Raw genomic sequence first — 20,321 nt, 5'->3', positions numbered from 1 at the left:
CGTAGCAAATACCAGGTGGAGAATCACCGAAGAAACCAAAAGTCAGTTCAACATACTAGCATATACTGCAGAGTCAAAGTCAAGTCTACTGAAGATGAGTAGGTGGCAAGAAAAGATATGCTCGATTTGTATCCTGTGGAACCAATACTACCAGAACAAAAGAACCGGTAGTAAACTTGACCTGACTCGTCTCTGGAGAATTGAAAAGCTACAGATAACAAATTATCAGACCGTGGGCAGGCCTTATATACAACACATGCAGATTGAGTTCTGCCAAGAATGTGTAGACGAAAGTGCATAACTGCATATATGATTTACCAGGAGGCTCTTGTCTACCCTGGAAACAAAGAGCCCCAAAACTAACAAGAGCACCACTGGACAATATGTATCAGGCCAGGCCAGGACGGTTACCTTTTCTCTTTTAGTAAGGCCAGGACAGTTAGCAATAGCAGGTAACGAATGGTCTGAACTCTGAAGGTCTGAAAACTAAAAGAAGCAGAAAGTCTAAATGCCATGGCTTATAGGCTGGAAAAGAAATAGGTGCGCTTTCTCTGAAAGAAGGGGTAGGGGCTTGAGAGTTGAGAATAAGGGAGTGTTCGGTTCCTCTCCACTTCTCTGACTCTGCTCCCGGAGCGGACCAGACTACAGCTCACTTTGACGGAGCTGCCAAAACCGAGCTCCCCAACTCCGCGGAGTGGAGAGATTCCAAACGGGGCCTAAATAAACATATGAATCCTACTAAAAGTACCAGAAACCAAAAGGGGGGGAGATGTGTCATCAACAATGATACTTCTCTTGGCACAAAAGTGTCTTTGTCAATTTGCTGTAATAGAAGATATGTTCTATGCAGGGTTCTCGTGAAAGATCGACGGGAAAGAAAATCATAGCTTTAGAAAGCGTGGACTAAATACCAGGTGAAGAATCACCAAAGAAACCAAAAGTCAGTTCAACATACTAGAGTACTGCAGAGTCAAATTCAAGTCTACAAAAGATGAGTAGGTGACAAGAAAAAATATGAGCGATTTGAATCCTGTGGAACCATTGCTACAAGAACAAAATAACCTGTAACTTGACCAGACTCGTCTAATTCAGGTTCCTCTTCTGGAGTATTGAAAAAGCCACCGTTAACAAATTATCAGATCGGTAGGCAGGCCTTACATTACATGCAGGTTGAGTTGTGCCAAGAATGCGCAGACGAAAGTGCATGTATGATTTACCGGGAAGGCTCTTGTCTAAGATTTTCTTTAGGGCGGCTCTTGTCTGAACCTGGAAACAAAGCGCCCCAAAACTAAATCTAGTTGCAGTAATAATCTCCTGACAAGAGGACTATTATAATGTATCAGGCCGGGCCAGAACGGTTACCAACAGCAGGTATGAATGGTCTGAACTCTGAAGGTCCCACAACTGAAGGAAGCACAAAAGGGGCAAAATGGCCTGTAAGCCTAAATGCCATAGTATACAGTCTGGAAACGAAATAGGCGCTCTTTCTTTGAAAGGGGAGTTCAGGGCTTGAGAGTTGAGAATAAATGAGCATATGCATCAGTATGCACAAAGATGGTGAAAGATCATTACTTATGCTGAGAACTCCGCATACAGATTGTCAAAGATCACATGCATCCTACTAAGAAGTACCAGAACTAGTACTTCTACTTAGAAGTCTGTAAACTTAGAAGTCTGTAAATTTCATATCCGTAGTCACACAAAACTGTTATATTCATACTAATAGCTCGGAATTACACAGTGAAAAAAAGACTAGGAGTTATTTACAGCAAGGTAACTGATCTGTCAGCTGAGATTTGACAACAATAGTCCAGACTAACCGACTGCTAATTCGGCATTTCTCAAAACAACATGAGTTGAACTAAGGCAAGTATATTACAAGCACATGGTATGTTACCTTCACCGCGACCATGACACAGCATCAATCTCATCCCTTGCTGACTTGTATAGCTCAAGCCTCTTAAAGCATTGCTGCCTGCGCCCCATAAGAGCAGGATCCTCATCAAGGAGTAGCGCGAGCTGCTTAGCCTACACAGGAAATTGATCACTGAGACAACTGAAAGGATAAGGAATGAACATATTTAGACAACAAAAGAAGACACCTACATCTTTACTGCCCACTTGAATATAGAAATAGTTCAGCAAGGACCGCTTGGCTTCCCGGACTTGGCAGTGAACAACAGCCTTGGGAATAGTATTCTTCAGTGTGTCCGATACCATGCCAATGTACGAGGACACATTAGAAGCAATCCTCCTGAAGTGCGCGTCAGAGTACCGATCAACAGGAGTGGAAGGTCCAGTTCCAGCATTGTCCACAGGGTATCCAGTTCCAGCCCTGTCCACCTCCTGTGGAAGCTTGCGGAAGAAGTCGACCGTCAAATACGCTGACTCCATATCGACCAATCGCACAGTAGTTTTACGGCCCTCTTGACGGAAGCTCTCCAGGGCTTTGTTGCATGCAGCAGCAAGCTCCGCTTGAAGAGTGGGAAATCTTCTCAGTTCCTAGTGAAACAATATCACTACAGTAAATACATAACTTACAAAAATTTTAAGTGGCAAGTTGGAGTTGAAGTGTACAAGAAAACAAACCTCAGTCTCCCCAATTGATTTCCTTACCAGCTCTTTCAGGACATTATGCACCTAAAGTGATGATAAAAGGGGACTTAGTGGAAGAAACATGGCAAAGCAAGCAACCACAGGAAGAAGAAATCTTACAGCATCTACAGAAGCTTCAGCTGGCCCTCTAAAATAACTGAGACCAGACTCTATCAGTCGACGGTAACCTTGCTCAGGAGCAATTAAATGAGGCTGATAACCATCAGCTTGTGACACAATTCGTTTAACGTTTGGCAAGGAGAGGTGGCGATCAAATGGAAGCTTCCGCAGAGCAGCAGGGAGTTGATTATCAAAGACCCAGTAAATTCGATCACCACCAGGTCGTCTGCATATTTCAATATCCACGTTACAGATTATAACCAAGAAAAATAAAGACATGAAATAATCAAAATGGAACTTACCCTCCATCAAGATGTTCTTTAAATATTTTGTCAAACGCACGGCACAACTCCAGGACTAGATATAACTGAGCCTGCACAAGTACATGAATGGTGTTACATATGTCTGTTTGAGTCCAATGCAATTTAGCTCAAAAGTTTCATTGATTACCCCAGCGTCTGATCCAATAGGTCTACCAAGGTGATCCATCTCAGATTCAAGCTCATCAATAGTTTTGTTTATCAAAGATGTGATGCTTGGAATGCGTGCCCTAATAACTGCCTCGAGTTGCTGAGAGATAAAAAACAGGATTGCATGATGAGACCATTGCTACCTTACAAAGAACAAGAATAAAAACACTAGAAGGATGTTTCGAACCTGTGAAAGAAGTTTAGCAAGATATTCTGAACCCATCCTGCTGGCTAAATGAGCATATTCAGGACTAGAATGAAAGAACTCTTGTTCTTTTTCCCTAGCAATAATCATGTCAACATTCCTGTTGATATCTGCTTGTGAGCGGTTAACAATTCCAACCCATGGGTGTTGTAGCTTGTAAGCTCTTCCTTCAAGAACCTTAGCGAGAAGAACAAGTATTGGGCATTATTAGGTCCTTAATAAGCCCAAAATTCACAGAAAAAAGTAAAGTAGAAGCGTACATCAAGTGCATCTGTTCCCTTGTCCATCAAATCAAGCTTAGTCAACACGCCAAAGGTCCTTTCACCTATGAAAATTTAAAATGATCCCTCAGGCAAGAAATATGTTTTTTTTATAAAGTACGCTTTTATTAATAGGCAAGAAAATATGGTAGATGCATCAAACAGATAATTTTGTCACAGTGGGGGAGAATATCAATCAAATGTGAATAGGTCATAAAATATTAGACAAGAGAATCAGTAGTCTAAGCCATTGGAGTGAAATGTACATCGCACATGGCTCAGTAATCATTAATCGACCACAATAATCTGGAGTTAAAACCAAATACTTGCTAAGTTATGTATCGGTTCCACCGAAAAGATGTTGTTTTGTTATTTTTCATGTTGAACATCCATAGTGCTAAAATCTTTGAAGCAAATGACATCAGCAAATATGATGAGTTGTGACATTGATAGGCGTATAAAACGTAAGTACATACGTAGTTATTCAACATTATACTGAAGGATTGTACCATCAGATAATAGAATTAGTAGATCACAACAAAATAAGTGCAGAATTTTGGTTCATACCACTTGGATCAACATCCCGAGCAAGCTTAATGGCATCTGATGTTGCTATATCTTGATTGGCAGGAGATATAGCAAGTATAATACAGTTTGGCTACAAAAGAAGATAGGAATGTGTCACTCCATAGGTAAATATCAACATGCACATCTTATGTATGTCAAGTGCACCCCATTGAAGCAATAGCAGTACCTTCTCAACATATAAGCGCACCATGTTTTCGATATCCTGGGCAATGCTTTCAGGCTGCCCCTCTGAAAAGAGATGACAACATGGTGAATGAAAATTCCTTGTGAACATTGCCTAGATCAGAAAATGTGAAAAAAAATAGACATTGGCATACCGGTAGCAACCTTAGTTAGACCCGGCAGATCAATCAATGTTAAGTTGACAACTGCAATAGCCAATTGAGTAGAATAAATGACTTATCAAGAAAATGTAGAAGTAATACCCCTCCGGAAAAAGATTAAGATCCAAGAAGATGCAAGAGCTGCATGAATGCTATTGTTTATAAACTAAGATCTCTATATAAACACCACCATGAAAAAGGAATGAAATCAGAGATACATGGCTACTGTTGTCAAACAGAGAAGTTACAGTGATATTCATATAAAATGGAACTGGAAATTTATATTTAGTAAATACCAGCAGCAATATTCTCCATCAATGTAGCACTAAGTTATGCACTTATGTCCAACGTATAATACCGTTTGGTGAGTATATGCTGAGATGAATAGGGACTGGAGATATTTGTTTTGATCTCCCCGTCAATCTATCAGTTTCATCTTCGATTTCCATGCGCACAAGAGCTGCAGAAAACAGACAAACAGCATGTACAGAATAAGCATCTGATCAACTTGAGTTGCCTCCCAGTAATGAAAATACTTCAGCTATTCCAAATTCATTTCAGGACATCATTTTTTTTCTGAAGGATGGATGTGTGTGATGTTTTTTGGATACATGTGGCCATATGCAAATCAGCCTGATCAAAAACACATAACACTTGAACTGGTAGCACCAGACGCAGGTTGGTCAAATAAAATCGTTTAAATCTGCCAGTCTCAGCATTAACACCTACTCATTGAATCACTGATGGAAAAGTCTTAAACACTTAGCAACACAGTCAAGTGCATAATGTAGTCTGAGCTATCCACATAGGGTGGAGACTAGAGAGAGTGACCATAGAACTTTACCTAAAAAACTCCCCATTGCACCTGACCCATCCTTGTGGAGTAGAAGATTACAACCATATCGATAAGCAATAGATAAAACCACACATTTTTTTATATAATAGCACTCCACAGCCAGTGCATCATCAAGTGCCCACAGCCTGAATATTATCACACATATGTAGCTTGTATTGAGCAATACAACTTCTGGTGCAGGTGCAGGTACATATAGATATATTATTCCACTGCACTTATTAATAGCACAGCAAATCACAGTAGACATTAAAAAATCAGGCATCCATTACTACTAGTAGTTACTTGAAGCATAACCCCTGAATAACCCCCTAATCAGGCATCCATTACGGGCACAGAGAGAGCTCACCGAAATCGGGCATTAAAAAATCAGGCATCCATTACTACTAGTGTTTACTTGAAGCATAACCCCTGAATAACCCCCTAATCAGGCATCCATTACGGGCACAGAGAGAGCTCACCGAAATCGGTGAACCGACGCCTTGGTGCATGCAGGAACTCGGCGTACTCCTGCTCCCCGACCTCCGTCTTGTGCAGCTGCAGAACCAGTGGCCTCCTCGTCACGATCCCTTCGAACCACAACGCACAACCGCGAAATTAAACAATCAAAACAAACGGCACAAAAGCTCGAATAGTCGGAGCCGGACGCGGGATTCGCTGCCATACCAGAGCCTCGAGGGAGGAAGTCACGCCCAACGATGCTCTCCAGCACGGACGACTTCCCCGAACTCTGCACGTACGAACGCAACCGGGCGCAGAAAAATCAAACCCAGGCGTCACGGTAATTAAGCCACGAAACGAAAACCCTAGGCGGGGCGAGCACAGGCGACCGAAGGTGGGAGTACCTGCCCTCCGACGACGGCCACGGAAGGCAGCGCCTCCCACAGGGCGGGGAGGGAGGCGGCGGCGCCGTCCCCGCCGTGGTCGCCGAGCACGGTGCAGGCGCGCTGGATGCGGTTCACGAGCACGATCACGTTCTCCATGGTCGCCATCTGCGCAGCCCCGGCAGTTGGAGTGGAAGGTTCTAGAAGGCGCGGGAAGGGGGAGGGGGAGAGAAGGCGCTTCGCTGCTGCGCGAGAGGCCCTGCGGACGAAGGAAGCAGAGAGGCGTTGCTGTCGTGGAAATTGAGAATCGGCTTCGTCGGCCTGTATTTTAACTGCCGGTTTTGCTAAGGCGGGACCGGAGTAACTTATACTAGTGTCATACATATATGATACTAGTTTAAATTATTATCTTCATAATGTAAAGTAACATAGTAGTAGTGTCATACTCCAAGTCCGAGACCGCCACCCGAGAAACTGCAACCAACCGCCAGCACAAACCAGATTTGGGCCAAGCCCAAGTGCATCATAACCAGGAACCACCGCCTAGGCCACGCCATAGACACCACGAAGCATAGGACCACCTCACCATCGGGCGGAGCAGTTACTAGGCGTTGCCGCACGTGGCTACGCTAAGCCCCCACATCGCCTCTCGTCCTAGCATCCTCAACATTCGCCAGAGCAACACTCCAAGGGCAATCCCACGAACCAAGGTCGGTCACCATGGCGAACAACTCCACCGAGAGGGGCGCGCCCAGAGCAACGCTCGCGTGAGAAACAAATCCAGTAACCGTCAACCGCCAGCGTCGACCCGCCAGTGGGCTTTGCCCAATGACATGTGTCGCTTGCGGCGACGATTAGGGTTTTCGCTCGAGATCGACGCGGGGTCTTCTTTTGTACCCCAATTTTGTCGATTGTTCAGTCACACTATTGTGGTTTAATGAGATTTTTGTCTGTGTAGACACAATAATACAGTACCCAGGCTCAGTTCCCCGCAGAAAAAAAGAGAGAGGCTCAGTTTGGAGAATGAATCAGGCTACATATATGGTCTACGGAGCAAGATGTGTAAATTCCAAAATAAAGTAAATCAAGCATGCGTTAGCTCCCACGCAAGCGTGTAGTCGGTGTAACACTTATCATGCTTGGCAGCGAAGGTACAAGGGTAGTTTAGGAAGAAAACACGCTGATGACGGGGCAGGTGGACCGGTCGCTTCAAAAGTTCTTCAAACAGATTCGTGGGATGGTGACGTGGGTCTCCGACGCGCATATCTCGTCCACGGTTATGAGTTTTTTCCCCCTTTTAGCAACGGTTTCGGGTTTTATTCGTGGGATAGAAAAGGCCAGCCCATCTATCCAGCCCGGCCCACACATCCATTGATGAAGCCCATATCCTTTTGGATGTTTCGTGAAGTTTTTTTTTTTTGCCTAAGCCTGACAAAGATCGCCGGTACGCCCGCTTGCCGCCCTCGCGCCGCCTCCTCCTCCCCCGGTGCGATCCGACCCTTCTAGAAGCGCCGCGCGCGCGTCCCGTCCATCGGCGGCGCCGGCCATGGCGCTGGCGTTCGACGATTTCGGACGGCCCTTCATCATCCTGAGGGAGCAGGAGAGCAAGTCCCGCCTGCGGGGGCTTGTAATGACCGGCGCCCGGAGGAGGGGGATCGATCACTACAGGGAGGGGATCGGGGATGAGAGGTAGCAGGAGGAGTAGGTGAGGAGAGATGAAGGGGATGAGTAGTTCAGATACTTCTTTTTCATTCCTGCCTGTTCAGTCTGTCTCGCTGGGTTAAGTACATTCAGTTACACAGCCTCTGGCCACAGATGGCCTGTTACACTGATGGGCTCAGCCCACACATGCCTGGTCATCTCTCCTATCTAGTCCACCGATGTGGCAGCATCAGGTGTGACATGCTCTCCTCCTTGAGCGGAAGCGACATTATCCCAGCAAGGAGCCTGTGGGTAGCGGTGACGCAGCACGGTGTAGTCCTCCCATGTAGCCGAATCAGGTGACAATGATGACCACTGGACGCGTACCTGGACGATTGCACTGCTCCCCTTCTTGACCATGCGGCGCTCGAGGATGGCCACCGGCTGCAGAGGTGCAGCGGACAGGTCGGGTGTGCGCGGAAGCTCGGAGAAGACCGGCGAGTAGTCTTGCGTGAACGGCTTGAGCTGCGAAACATGAAAGACGGGGTGAATGCGACTGTTCTGTGGTAGCTCCAGCTTGTACGCCATGGCGCCCACGCGCTGCTCGACCGTGAAGGGGCCAAAGAATTTATATGCCAGCTTGGGACAGGGGCGGTTGGCCACTGTGGATTGGACATATGGCTGGAGTTTGAGCAGCACTTGATCACCCACATTAAACGAGCGCTCAATCCTGTGTCTGTCTGCCTGTTGCTTGCATCGGTTCAGTGCACGGGCCAGTTGCGCGCGTAGCTTGTCGTTGTGAGTGACCCAGTCCAGTTCATCCCCTGTGTGCTCGGGCAAGTGAGTTGCAATCGCTGGCAGTCCCCCAAGGTTTGCTTCTTTGCCGTACAGAGCTTGAAAGGGAGAAGTGTTCAGCGAGGAATGGTACGAGGTGTTGTACCAGAACTCCGCAGTTGGCAGCCACTTGCGCCAATGCTTGGGGTTGTCATGAACGGCACAACGAAGGTACATCTCGAGGCACTGATTGACGCGTTCGCTTTGTCCGTCCGTCTGAGGATGGTACGCCGTGGAGAAGCTTAGCTTGGTGCCGGCTGCGTCGAGAAGTGCCCGCCACATGTTGCTGGTGAATATCTTGTCGCGGTCCGAGACAATTGACATCGGCACGCCGTGGAGCTTGATGATATTGTCCCAGAATGCTCGGGCCACCGTTGCTGCCGTGAAAGGGTGACTGAGTGGCACGAAATGCGCGTACTTGGTGAAGCGGTCGACGACGACCATGATCACCTCGTAGCCTTCTGAACAGGGCAGCCCCTCGATGAAATCCATAGTGAGGTCTTGCCATGGCTCGGTAGGGATTGGTAGGGGCTGGAGCAGACCTGGAGGTTTTGTGTGCTCGTGCTTGGCATGTTGGCAGATAGAGCATTGGCGAACAAAGTCCTCGACTGCTTGCTTCAAACCTCGCCAGGTGAACTGCTTCTTGACTCGTTGGTAGGTGGCTGCCACGCCAGAGTGCCCACCCACCGCGCTGGCATGGAAGGCGCTAATCAACTTGGTCTGGAGGGCTGTGTTCGCACCGATCCAGAGCTTGTCATGGAGGCGGATGACACCTTGTCGCAGCTCGTAGCCGTGCTCATCTGGACTGGAGATGGCCAGCCGTTGGAGCATGTCTTGCGCGTCCTTGTCTGTCTCGTAGGAGTTGGCGACCTCCTGGAGCCATTGCGGCTGACAGATGGAGAGAGCGTCGATGGAGAGAAGGTGACCCACGCGGGAGAGGGCGTCCGCTGCACCGTTGTCGGGGCCGCGCCGGTACTTGAAGGAGAATTGAAGCCCCACCATCTTGGACATGGCCTTGCGCTGCAGATCCGTCTCCAAATGCTGATCACCCAAGCTGCATAGGCTCTTGTGGTCCGTGACGATGACGAAAGGAGCTCGTTGAAGATAGGCGCGCCACTTGTCGATCGCCATGATCACGGCGAGGAACTCCTTCTCGTAAATGGAGAGGCGTTGATTGCGCACTCCAAGAGCCTTGCTGAGGTAGGCAATCGGACGAGGACCGCGCCCACCCCGGTGTCACAAGCGTCGGTTTCGATGGAGAAGGGCCGGGAGAAATCCGGCAGGGCCAGCACCGGCGTATTCACCATGGCTTTCTTGAGAAGCTCGAACGCCGCCTGTGCTTGCTCGGTCCACACAAAGCCCTTTTTGGTGAGCAATTGAGTGAGAGGCTTGGCGAGGATTCCATAGCGCGGAACGAACTTGCGGTAGTAGCCGGTGAGGCCGAGGAAGCCCCGTAATTCTGTGGCATTGGTTGGGGTAGGCCACGCTTGCATAGCACTCGTCTTGCTGGCGTCGGTGGCCACGCCGTCTCGAGAGATCACATGGCCGAGGTACTCAATTTGCGGCTGGGCAAAGGAACACTTGGACTCTTTGGCGTAAAGTTGATGTTGACGCAAGATGGTGAAGACGGTGCGCAAGTGCTCCACATGTGCCTGCAAGGTTCTGCTGAAAACCAATATGTCATCCAGAAATGAGATCACAAACTTACGGTTTGGTCCTTCGAAGACGGAGTTCATAAGGCACTGAAAAGTTGGCGGCCCATTGGTGACACCGAAGGGCATCACCCGGAATTGGAAATGACCGTGATGTGTTTTAAACGCCGTCTTTTCCTCATCACCTTCACGCATCCGGATTTGATGGTAGCCCGCCCGTAAATCAATCTTGGAGAAATATGCCGCTCCTGCTAACTCATCCAGCAGCTCATCGATCACGGGAAGAGGAAACTTGTTTTTGATTGTTACTAGATTCAAGCGCCGATAGTCAACACAGAACCTCCATGTCCCGTCCTTTTTCTTGACTAAGAGAACAGGTGCCGCGAAGGGGCTCATGCTGTGAGTAATCAGACCAGTGCGAAGCATCTCACTGACTTGTCTCTCAATCTCGTCTTTTTGGAGTGGCGAGTAGCGGTAGGGTCTGCAATTGACCGGGGCTGCCCCTGGTTCCAGTGAGATGGCATGATCGTACTGCCTGTGTGGGGGAAGCTTTGTTGGCTCGGCGAAGACATCGCTGAATTCTGTCAGTACTTGTTGTATGACTGGAGGAATTGGTTCTTTGCCTTCTGCTGTAGGGGTGATGTGAATTTCGAGCAGAGCAGCCCCCCAAATGTCATTCTCCTCATGCATCTGCCAGAGCGTTGCGGCGTCCAGGGTTGTAATCGTCGGCTGCTCGTCCGTGCGTACACCTGTTAATAGGACTGCGATATCTTGCCTAGTGAATTGCATGGTCTTCAGTTGCCAGTCGCATTGCATCGGGCTGTGCTGTGCGAGCCAATCCATTCCCAATAATGCATCGTAGGCTCCCAATTCGAGCACGCGCATGTCGGTGAGGAACTCGTGGCCTTGGCACTGCCACTGCAGTCGAGGTACCAGCTCGGTGCAGGTCAGACGCTGGCCGTTGGCGACGTGCACGGTGATCGCGGAAATACGCGTGGTCTTTGCTCCAATACGTGTGGCAAATGTGGTGCTGACAAAACTGTTAGTACTGCCTGAATCCACCAAGAGCAGCATTGTTTGGTTTCCCACTGTTGCTCGCAACCTGATCGTTTCTGCCATTTCAGTTCCATCAACGGCATGTGCTGACAAAAGGCAGCAGGCCGGTTCTTGAGCATCTGGTTCATCAAGCAACTCCAGTGCACGCATAGCATCGTCCGAGAGAACTTCGCCGTGCTCCCCCACTTCAATGGTGAGGAGTTGTGCTGTACGCTGACACTGGTGCTCCCGCGAGTACTTATCGCCACAGCGAAAACATAGTCCGTGTTGTCTTCTGTAGTCTCGTAACTGGCGCTCTCGACCGAAATCATCGGTTGCTGGGCGCGGGGCCGGTGCCGCGCGAGGTGCCACAGCCGCTGGTGGCACAGGTGGTGGTGGTGGTGGGCGGCGCGTCGCTGGCAACGCCGCGGGCAGAGGTGGAGGTCGACTGGTGATTGTTGGTCTGAATCGCGGGCGTTGCAAGTCGAGCTCCTCTTCTTGGATACGGGCGAACACTGTAGCCCGCGTGATGCTGGTCGGGGCTTGTAAGCGCACAGCGGCACGGAGCTCGCCTTTGAGACCCAACAGAAACTGGGTCACAAAGAACTTGGGACTGAGGGTGGCGTCAAGAGCGAGCAGATTATACATGTATACTTCAAACTGCTGCCTGTACTCCACCACAGTGCCCGTCTGTCGCAGTTGCAGAAGATTGTGCATCAGTGATTCAAACTCCTCAGGACCGAATTCTTCCTCAATTGCTCGCCGAAACATGTCCCAGGAGATCACCTGGTGTTGCTGACGAAACGCTCGTAACCAGAGTGCCGCGTGCCCTTCCACGTACAGTGCTGCCGTCGCCACCCAGTTGAGCGGTGGCACACGGTAGAGCTCGAAATATGCGAGGCAACGATCCAGCCACACCCGAGGCAGTTCGCCATCGAATCGTGGAAAATTATGCTTCGGTGGCTTGGTGGTGTACTCGTCCCGTGGAGCTAGTAGCTGGGTGCGCTCCCCTGATGGTTGGTGCTCGGGACGAGCGAGCAGGGGAGGGCCCTCATTGGTGAGCCGGGCAAAGGGGATCTGACTGGTGAAAGCCTGCGGAATCGGCAGTGTGCTCGGGGGCAGCGCGGCGCGCGGCTCAGGAGGAGGCGTCTGGAGCACAACCTCTGGTTGTTGGAGCCCGTTGTTGGCCACATGTGCTCGCCGGCCCGCCGCGGAAGGATCGTCCACTTGCGAGACCGCGGAGGGGGCTGAATCAGCCGGGGAGGCCATCTTGCGCACGTCGTCGACCTCGGCTTGTGTAAGCCCGATCTGTTTGGACAAGCTCTGCAACTTGTGGGAGACTTGAGTGTTGAACGCCGTCTGCGCCTCAGCTCTCTTCTCCGCCAGGCCCTTCTCCTCGTCAAATCTGGACAGGAGCTTCTCCATGAGAACAGTGAGGTTGGCTGTCTGTCCTTCCATGGCGGCAATAACTTGCCGTGCCTGCGCAGAGGGCTTGGAGGGCGCCGTGGTTCCCGCCCTGAGTAGATCGAACCCCGCCAAGGATTTCGGGCGACCTCACCGGAGTGAAATCGCACCTACGGCGGTGGATGTTACCGATCTGACCAAGGGAGTGAGGAAAACCGCGGCGAAAAAATTTTCTGGGTAAATTCGTTGGCTCTGAGATACCAAATTGTAATGACCGGCGCCCGGAGGAGGGGGATCGATCACTACAGGGAGGGGATCGGGGATGAGAGGTAGCAGGAGGAGTAGGTGAGGAGAGATGAAGGAGATGAGTAGTTCAGATACTTCTTTTTCATTCCTGCCTGTTCAGTCTGTCTCGCTCGGTTAAGTACATTCAGTTACACAGCCTCTGGCCACAGACGGCCTGTTACACTGATGGGCTCAGCCCACACATGCCTGGTCATCTCTCCTATCTAGTCCACCGATGTGGCAGCATCAGGTGTGACAGGGCTCGACGCGCACAAGGCCAACGTCGCCGCCGGCAAGGCCGTCGCGCGCAGCCTCCGCACCTCCCTCGGCCCCAAGGGCATGGACAAGATTCTCCAGTCCCCCGACGGCGACGTCACCATCAGTAACTGCTCCACCGCACTCTCTCACTCCCCTCCCCGCTCTGCTTCCTGATCTTAGCCTCACCTGTTCTTTTTTCTTTGCGGGAAAACTTGAGGTTCTCGCATGCGATCTGGCCCTTGCATCGGTTTCTTCGAGGGCTAGGGATTTTGGTGTGTGCTACGCAGTATCTGTCCAGAGTTCTAGATGTCTGTAGGGCTGTTAGTTCCGTTGGAAATTACTTTGATTTTATTCCTATAATAAAATAAGGGAAGTTCGGGTTTCTGAATAATTACCTCCCTTATGATTTTTTAGCAAATGACGGAGCGACGATCCTGGAGCAAATGGATGTTGACAACCAGATTGCAAAGCTTATGGTGGAGCTTTCCCGTAGTCAAGACTATGAAATCGGGGATGGTACTACTGGGGTGGTGGTCCTGGCAGGGTCGCTCCTGGAACAAGCTGAGAAACTGCTAGAGCGTGGTATTCAACCGATAAGAATTGCCGAAGGATATGAAATGGCTTCCAAGATAGCTTTTGATCACCTCGAACATATCTCCACTAGGTTTGAGTTCACTGCTGCAAATATAGAGCCCTTGGTGCAGACCTGCATGACAACTCTGTCCTCAAAGATGTAAGTCGAAGATATTCACTCTTAACTTCTCAGTTATGTAACCAATGTTTTGATCTGCTAGGAAGCAGGGTAGATTCAGTTTATATTTCTCTCCGTTTGTCTAATTGGACCCGTCATTCTTAAACTGCAGTGTTAACCGTTGTAAGCGGATGCTTGCTGAGATTGCTGTCAGGGCAGTCCTTGCTGTTGCTGATTTGGAAAGGAAGGATGTAAACTTGGACTTGATTAAAGTAGATGGTAAAGTTGGTGGGAAGCTAGAGGACACTGAGCTAATATACGGAATCGCTGTTGACAAAGATATGAGCCACCCACAAATGCCAAAGAGAATCGAGGATGCTAATATTGCCATCCTTACCTGCCCATTTGAGCCCCCAAAGCCCAAGACAAAGCATAAGGTTGACATTGACACTGTAGAAAAATTCCAGACGATGCGTGGACAAGAGCAAAAATACTTTGATGAAATGGTTCAGAAATGCAAGGTAAAGGCCTACAAAATTTCAATGTATTTTATAGTAGGGCAAAGTCATGATTTTGCGCAAAGTTTTTTTTACTTTGCATCGTATCATTGTTGATTTCTTAATATAAGTACTTAAAGATTTGTTTGTAAACACTTGCAGGATGTTGGTGCAACCTTAGTTATCTGTCAGTGGGGTTTTGATGATGAAGCCAATCATTTGCTTATGCAAAGAAATCTGCCCGCTGTGAGATGGGTTGGTGGTGTTGAATTGGAATTGATTGCCATAGCTACAGGTTGATATGAGTACCTCTCCTTGTGAACCCGAATGTCTTATAAATACACTATCTAACATTTGAAAACTGACTGCAGGGGGGCGTATTGTTCCAAGATTCCAAGAGTTGACTCCTGATAAGCTTGGGCAGGTACAACTGGTTTTGTGCTCCTTTTTGTACACAAGGAATAATTTTTTCTGATAATGTACCCAAGTAATATTAAATATGCATGGATTGGTGCAGGCTGTATAGTCGGGTGTCTAATTTTAGAACCCCAAGTATGTGAAATCTTAAGTAGCTGAGACTACAGAGCATATGCGGAGACTAGCTATTAATTTGTGGGAGTTTTTGTCTGTATACGTAGTTACATACTTTCTATTATTTCTTAATAGTATAAGTGTATCGAACAATTTAAGAAGTTAAAACAGATAAGTGATACTCCCTCCGATCCGAATTAATTGACTCAGCCTCTATACAATGTCCAGTAATTGTTAAGATGTCCGCCGACTTTAATTAGCCGCATGTCGGTTTGTGAGGGTGACTTGATTGACCTCAGGACAATAAACTAAAAATTGAATGCTCAACAATGTTAATCTTTACGTGTTTCTTGGTAGTTGAGTAGGGTTGCCACTTCTCTCTGGTGTAATCAATGCGTTCCTTCAGCACCTAGCAATGAGGATGTTTGCCATCAAGATACCATGCAAAAGTAACATATTCTTGAAAGTAATCGTAATATAATTATGCTTTGTTTAAAACTATACCATACTACTTGTATCTCATGTGGTTTGCTTATCTGCATACTTTGCTGAAACAGGCTGGCTTGGTTAGAGAGAAGTCATTTGGAACAACAAAGGATCGAATGCTTTGCATTGAGAGATGTGCAAATTCCAGAGCTGTAACTATCTTCATCCATGGCGGTATGTTCCAATGGATAATATCTCTTCCTTCATGTTCGCATGTGCATATCTCCACATCCTTTATTAGGTCATCTGTGCTTGTACCTTCAACCAATCAGTGATCAATCTGTCCATATAGTTGAGATACTTTTGTGTTGCATACAGTCAGTGGTGGAGCTAGAAACAAATTGTTGGGTGGGCCAAGCTAAAGAACGGCAAATGTTTTTCCAACTTTTGAATCATCGGCATTCATCAGTACCTTCTGTTCCATTTTTACAAGATCAAATGAGTACAAATATATAAAAGAAAAGCTATACCAAAATACAGTTTCATTAGACTATTTTTGTTAGTCATTACAGGAGTTTTTGAAGACATCAGATATTGAGTCACATACTACAAATTGGTTTCAGTCATTTGTCCTTTTAAAATCTACAACAATGCCTTCGCATAGAATTTAAACAACATATCTCCAGTGAATTATTTATGCTACCACACAAATAGACGACAACCTCAGTCGAATTTAGGAGAAGGAAATTGGAGATGATTCATAGAAATCATTCACCTGTGAGCCAGCTTACAAGGATTCAGACTGCTAGCTGAGTGGCCTGTGGGTCGTGGCCTCGTGAACCGGCCAACTGGCTGGGAGGCGGCTGAAGTGTGCGGTGTGTCGGTGAGCGGCGGCTGTCTGTGTGGGCTGACAGCGGGCGGCTGCACCATTGCTGACTGCTGCGCGTCCTTATTTGTGGTATGGTGTGAGGCAGTTTCGCTGGGGCTGGGCTGATACCTGTTATTGCTATGTGTTGTGTTGTGGGCTGGCTAGGTATATTTTTTTTCTCCTGTGCTGGGCGGGCCACGGCCCATTCAGCCTTGCCGTGGCTCTGCCAGTGCATACAGTGCAGACAATTTTACCAGTGTTGGCAGTATCCAGATACGTGACAGTTTTCACTGTTCCGCACCCAATTGTCAAATCTAGTGTACTTGCATAATTTTAGTTATTAATCTTGCATAATGGCAAATTGTGCACTGAAATATATGAGAAATTTCTTTGTAACATTCACTTCCCCATTATGAATACAATTTTTATGATACTATTGGTTTTTAATTAGGTCATAATTTGTGAGTACTTGGTCCTATGACCCATCGTTGTGTTGGGTACATTATCAGATCATAGTTTGAGAGTACCTTGTCATACATAACCAGCTGGATTTGTAGAATGAGTACAAAATATTCATATACTGTTCATATCATCATGATTGTATGATGCACCATCGAGCTGTGTGTTGCTTTTCCTTGAAGAATTGTAGGGTTCTAAGACCTCACTGTAGCAACCCAACCAACTATGCTAAGTAGAAAATGATTGATTGTCACCGCTAGTATTGATTTTCAATATGTGCACTAGCTAAAAGATAAATTGCTTTTGGAGTTTCCATGATAAAGCCAGCAGCTACCATGCAGGCAACAAAATGATGATTGAGGAGGCCAAGCGAAGTATTCACGACGCTCTGTGTGTGGCTAGAAATCTGATCCGCAATAACTCTATTGTTTATGGTGGCGGCTCAGCTGAGATATCTTGCTCTGTTGCTGTCGAAGCTGCAGCAGATCGATATGCTGGAGCCGAGCAGGTAACTGCTGAGTTTCAACAGCTAAGTTGCAACAAGATGCAATATCGTTTCATCATGTTCTTTGTACTTGCAGTATGCAATTAGGTCGTTTGCTGATGCGCTGGATGGGATTCCACTAGCCTTGGCTGAAAACAGTGGTTTGCCACCTATTGATACGTTGACTGCGGTAAAATCTCAGCAAATTCAGGTATTATGGTTCTGTTGCCTTACTCCCCAGTCTGCTCTTCTAATAGGTAGCAATATTTGTTCTTGATGATTCAATGAAACGTCACTCGTCCTTGTACTTCGAGTCGGATGAGTCTGTGCGCAAATCCTAGTGTTATTGTACTTGTGATACAGAAGTGTTACTCGAGGCCGAGGCACACACTACAGTATGTGCTTGCACATCCTACCAATTTTACTGCTTGATGCCGTCAATGCAGCATATTTAATGCTGTGATTAAAAGCTGATTTGGATGTCTCGTTTCACATTTGAGTAACATGCATGTGATTCTGACCGGTTACCACCTCTGCAGGAGAACAATCCCTACTGTGGCATCGACTGCAATGACGTCGGGACCAACGATATGAGAGGACAGAACGTCTTTGAAACCCTGATTGGCAAGCAACAACAGATATTGTTGGCAACGCAGGTTGTTAAGATGATACTCAAGATCGATGACGTTATCACGCCGTCAGAGTTCTGAGTACTGATAATGTTGCAAGCATGGGCAACCGTGCTGGATAACAAACCATCATTATACCATGCAGCATTGCTGAAGCAGTTGGATTGGCCACTTGCTTGTACCGTAGGCCTATATTTTGCTTGTGACGCTTGCTGAAGACCTTGGTTCTTGCGTTCTCACATCTTGTTACATGAATAATAAACAATCTCTCTTTTTTCTGTATTTTCCGATGCTTAGTGCTTTAGTCTGGGTGCCCTCTACTATTGTTTATTTATTCGTCAGTGTACAAATTGCATTTAATCTGTTTTGCTACAGAGGAACTATGCAGAAATATGAAAATACACGATAACAGGTTGGTCAGTTGGTGGGGTTCACTTGGCCTAGCCGTTCAGGTGTACTCGTGCAGTAAGCCCTCCATTTAAAAGGCCATGAAAAGTTTTTCCCTACAATATTCGCAGAATATACATCTAGAATTGTGCTAGTTGGTATAATGAACTGAATGTCTATGTTAACTAGACAATACTTCTTGCGTTGCTGTGCAAACTGGTTGTGATATATTTCAATGAAAGGTTGTATTCATATGAGTTATTGTGTTTTAAAGTAATAATATGAGAATTGAAACTGAATATAACATATTATTACTTTATAATAAGAGTAAAATGTTTCAAGTAATAATATGTATACAACCTTTCATTACTTTAAAAAATGATTACTCATATGTATACAACCTCTCATATGAGTTATTGTGTTTATATACAATTCTCAAGGGGAGTATGATTTAGTATATTTGTTGTATAGTTGTAAAATGTTTATTAAATATAACTGGTATAATAGAACGGAAAACTTTTTTACTCTCTCCATTCCTAAATGTTTGTCTTTTTAGACATTTCAAATGGACTACAACATATGAATGTACGTGGACATATTTTAAAGTGTAGATTCACTCATTTTGCTCCGTCTGTAGTCATTTGTTGGAATCTATAGAAAGACTTATATTTGGGAACGGAGGGAGTATCATGCATGGCTACATGCTGACTTTTTGAATTCTGAGGTGCAGGTATGGCCCCTTGGGACTTGTTTGGTTGTTGGGGAGGGAAAACCCAGGGTAGTAAAGCCCTGGGTGAGCTCTATACAAATGGCACTGAAAAGCTTGCTTTGTTCGTTGTGAAGAGGGGGATCAACGCGCACCCAATCGCATCCTAGCAAACCAAGAGGTTTCGGGTTGCCGTGCATTGGTCGAAATTGATCAGAAGGAGGCAGACCTTGCTACCACCATGAAGGGAGAGGGACATGGTCTCAGGATTACCTTTGCAATGGATATCAAATGAGTATTTCTTAAAATGGGGAAATATTATTTTTCTAACTCAAATCGAGCCACGAAATTTAGTGGATAACAATGTGAGCACAAAGATCATGTCCACCAAGTTTCATGATTGTTGGACACATGGAAAGATATATTGGGATTTATGAGCCAATAATGGCTACAAATGGAATGTTGAATTTAGAGAGACATTTCATAATGTCATGGCAATATTTTTTAGAAGTGGACTTCGATATATCTTAGAGGCTTTGATAATATTTGGAGAATCTTAGGATCAAAAGAAATGAAGTTTCCTTTATAGTGGCCAGATATATAATTCAGGGTTTTCAGTATTTGGATTTAGGGTTAAAGATAAACCCTAAGAAAAATACTTGGTATCAAAATGGTTTTTGAGCGAGTTTCTGGTCCCAGGTGAGAGAGCTTGCCAAATTACCAAGGTCATTCACCAAAGATCCAAAGAAAATACATGAACTCAAATATGAAAAAAGGAAGTTTATTAGTCGATGCAATTGGTTCAATCTGTGAGGTGAACGGGATCTACGGTGGGAGCATTCCCCTCCCCTCCCGCGACGCTCCCGCGGCCGTCCGGGGGGCAACCCTAGCACCGCCGCCGCCACCCCCCTTCTCTCTCTCCTCCCTCGCCGCCGCCAAGGGGCACGAGCGGGCGAAGCCCAATCGTCGCCGCCGGCGGCGGGACCATCTCGTCTCCTTGCGCGGGGGGTGCGGCGCGGGCTGGATCTCGCCGGTGGGGATGCCACGCTCGTGCCGGGTGTAGCGGTGCGGCGGTGCTCCGGAGTAGGCCAGCGGCGACGGCGTGGCGTCGGGCGACATGGTGGTGGTGCAGGCCGGCGGGTGGCGGCTGCTTCGCAGCAGCGCCTCGGCGCCTCGTCTGGCGCTGCGGGTCGCGGGCGACCGGGTCGCGGGTGGCCCTTCTCGCCGTGGATCTCAGGTGGAGGGGCGGCGCGGCAGCGGTGGAGGTGGGCGGCCCCTGTCCAGCCGGGCCCCTGC

The 20,321-nt window shown here is 47.3% G+C and overlaps 2 protein-coding genes across 2 annotated transcripts; one reads left to right on the top strand and one right to left on the bottom strand.

Moving 5' to 3' along the window:
• Positions 1 to 1,657: 1,657 nt before the first annotated feature.
• LOC119275343 (dynamin-related protein 1E-like) lies at positions 1,658 to 6,550 on the bottom strand. The gene is made up of 15 exons (XM_037556163.1): positions 6,260 to 6,550; positions 6,081 to 6,144; positions 5,876 to 5,983; positions 4,920 to 5,021; positions 4,556 to 4,606; positions 4,405 to 4,466; positions 4,218 to 4,308; positions 3,651 to 3,715; positions 3,373 to 3,567; positions 3,166 to 3,285; positions 3,018 to 3,088; positions 2,716 to 2,941; positions 2,590 to 2,640; positions 2,107 to 2,502; positions 1,658 to 2,028 (listed from the first exon to the last, which is right to left on the bottom strand). The coding sequence occupies exons 1-15, from the start codon at positions 6,404 to 6,406 to the stop codon at positions 1,900 to 1,902; spliced, it is 1,878 nt and encodes a 625-aa protein (XP_037412060.1). The 5' UTR covers positions 6,407 to 6,550; the 3' UTR covers positions 1,658 to 1,899.
• Positions 6,551 to 7,696: 1,146 nt separating this feature from the next.
• On the top strand, positions 7,697 to 18,352 carry LOC119275339 (T-complex protein 1 subunit epsilon-like). Its single transcript, XM_037556160.1, has 10 exons — positions 7,697 to 7,860; positions 13,349 to 13,471; positions 13,762 to 14,080; positions 14,211 to 14,559; positions 14,698 to 14,830; positions 14,907 to 14,959; positions 15,624 to 15,726; positions 17,161 to 17,327; positions 17,401 to 17,514; positions 17,843 to 18,352. The coding sequence occupies exons 1-10, from the start codon at positions 7,785 to 7,787 to the stop codon at positions 18,011 to 18,013; spliced, it is 1,608 nt and encodes a 535-aa protein (XP_037412057.1). The 5' UTR covers positions 7,697 to 7,784; the 3' UTR covers positions 18,014 to 18,352.
• The last annotated feature ends 1,969 nt before the right edge of the window (positions 18,353 to 20,321 follow it).

Source organism: Triticum dicoccoides, chromosome 1A (assembly GCF_002162155.2).
Source record: "Triticum dicoccoides isolate Atlit2015 ecotype Zavitan chromosome 1A, WEW_v2.0, whole genome shotgun sequence".
Taxonomy (NCBI): domain Eukaryota; kingdom Viridiplantae; phylum Streptophyta; class Magnoliopsida; order Poales; family Poaceae; genus Triticum; species Triticum dicoccoides.
The sequence above is the reverse complement of the archived record's forward strand: the minus strand, read 5'-3'. Positions and strand labels throughout refer to the sequence as shown.

Excerpts from the sequence above, each read along its gene's own strand:
- LOC119275343 (XM_037556163.1), bottom strand. The coding sequence starts at position 6,406 with ATGGCGACCATGGAGAACGTGATCGTGCTCGTGAACCGCATCCAGCGC. Across the intron at positions 4,309-4,404 it reads TGCGCTTATATGTTGAGAAG|CCAAACTGTATTATACTTGC; the intron begins GTACTGCTATTG and ends CTTCTTTTGTAG. Across the intron at positions 3,089-3,165 it reads CTATTGGATCAGACGCTGGG|GCTCAGTTATATCTAGTCCT; the intron begins GTAATCAATGAA and ends GTACTTGTGCAG.
- LOC119275339 (XM_037556160.1), top strand. The coding sequence starts at position 7,785 with ATGGCGCTGGCGTTCGACGATTTCGGACGGCCCTTCATCATCCTGAGG. Across the intron at positions 14,560-14,697 it reads AAATGGTTCAGAAATGCAAG|GATGTTGGTGCAACCTTAGT; the intron begins GTAAAGGCCTAC and ends AAACACTTGCAG. Across the intron at positions 17,515-17,842 it reads TAAAATCTCAGCAAATTCAG|GAGAACAATCCCTACTGTGG; the intron begins GTATTATGGTTC and ends CCACCTCTGCAG.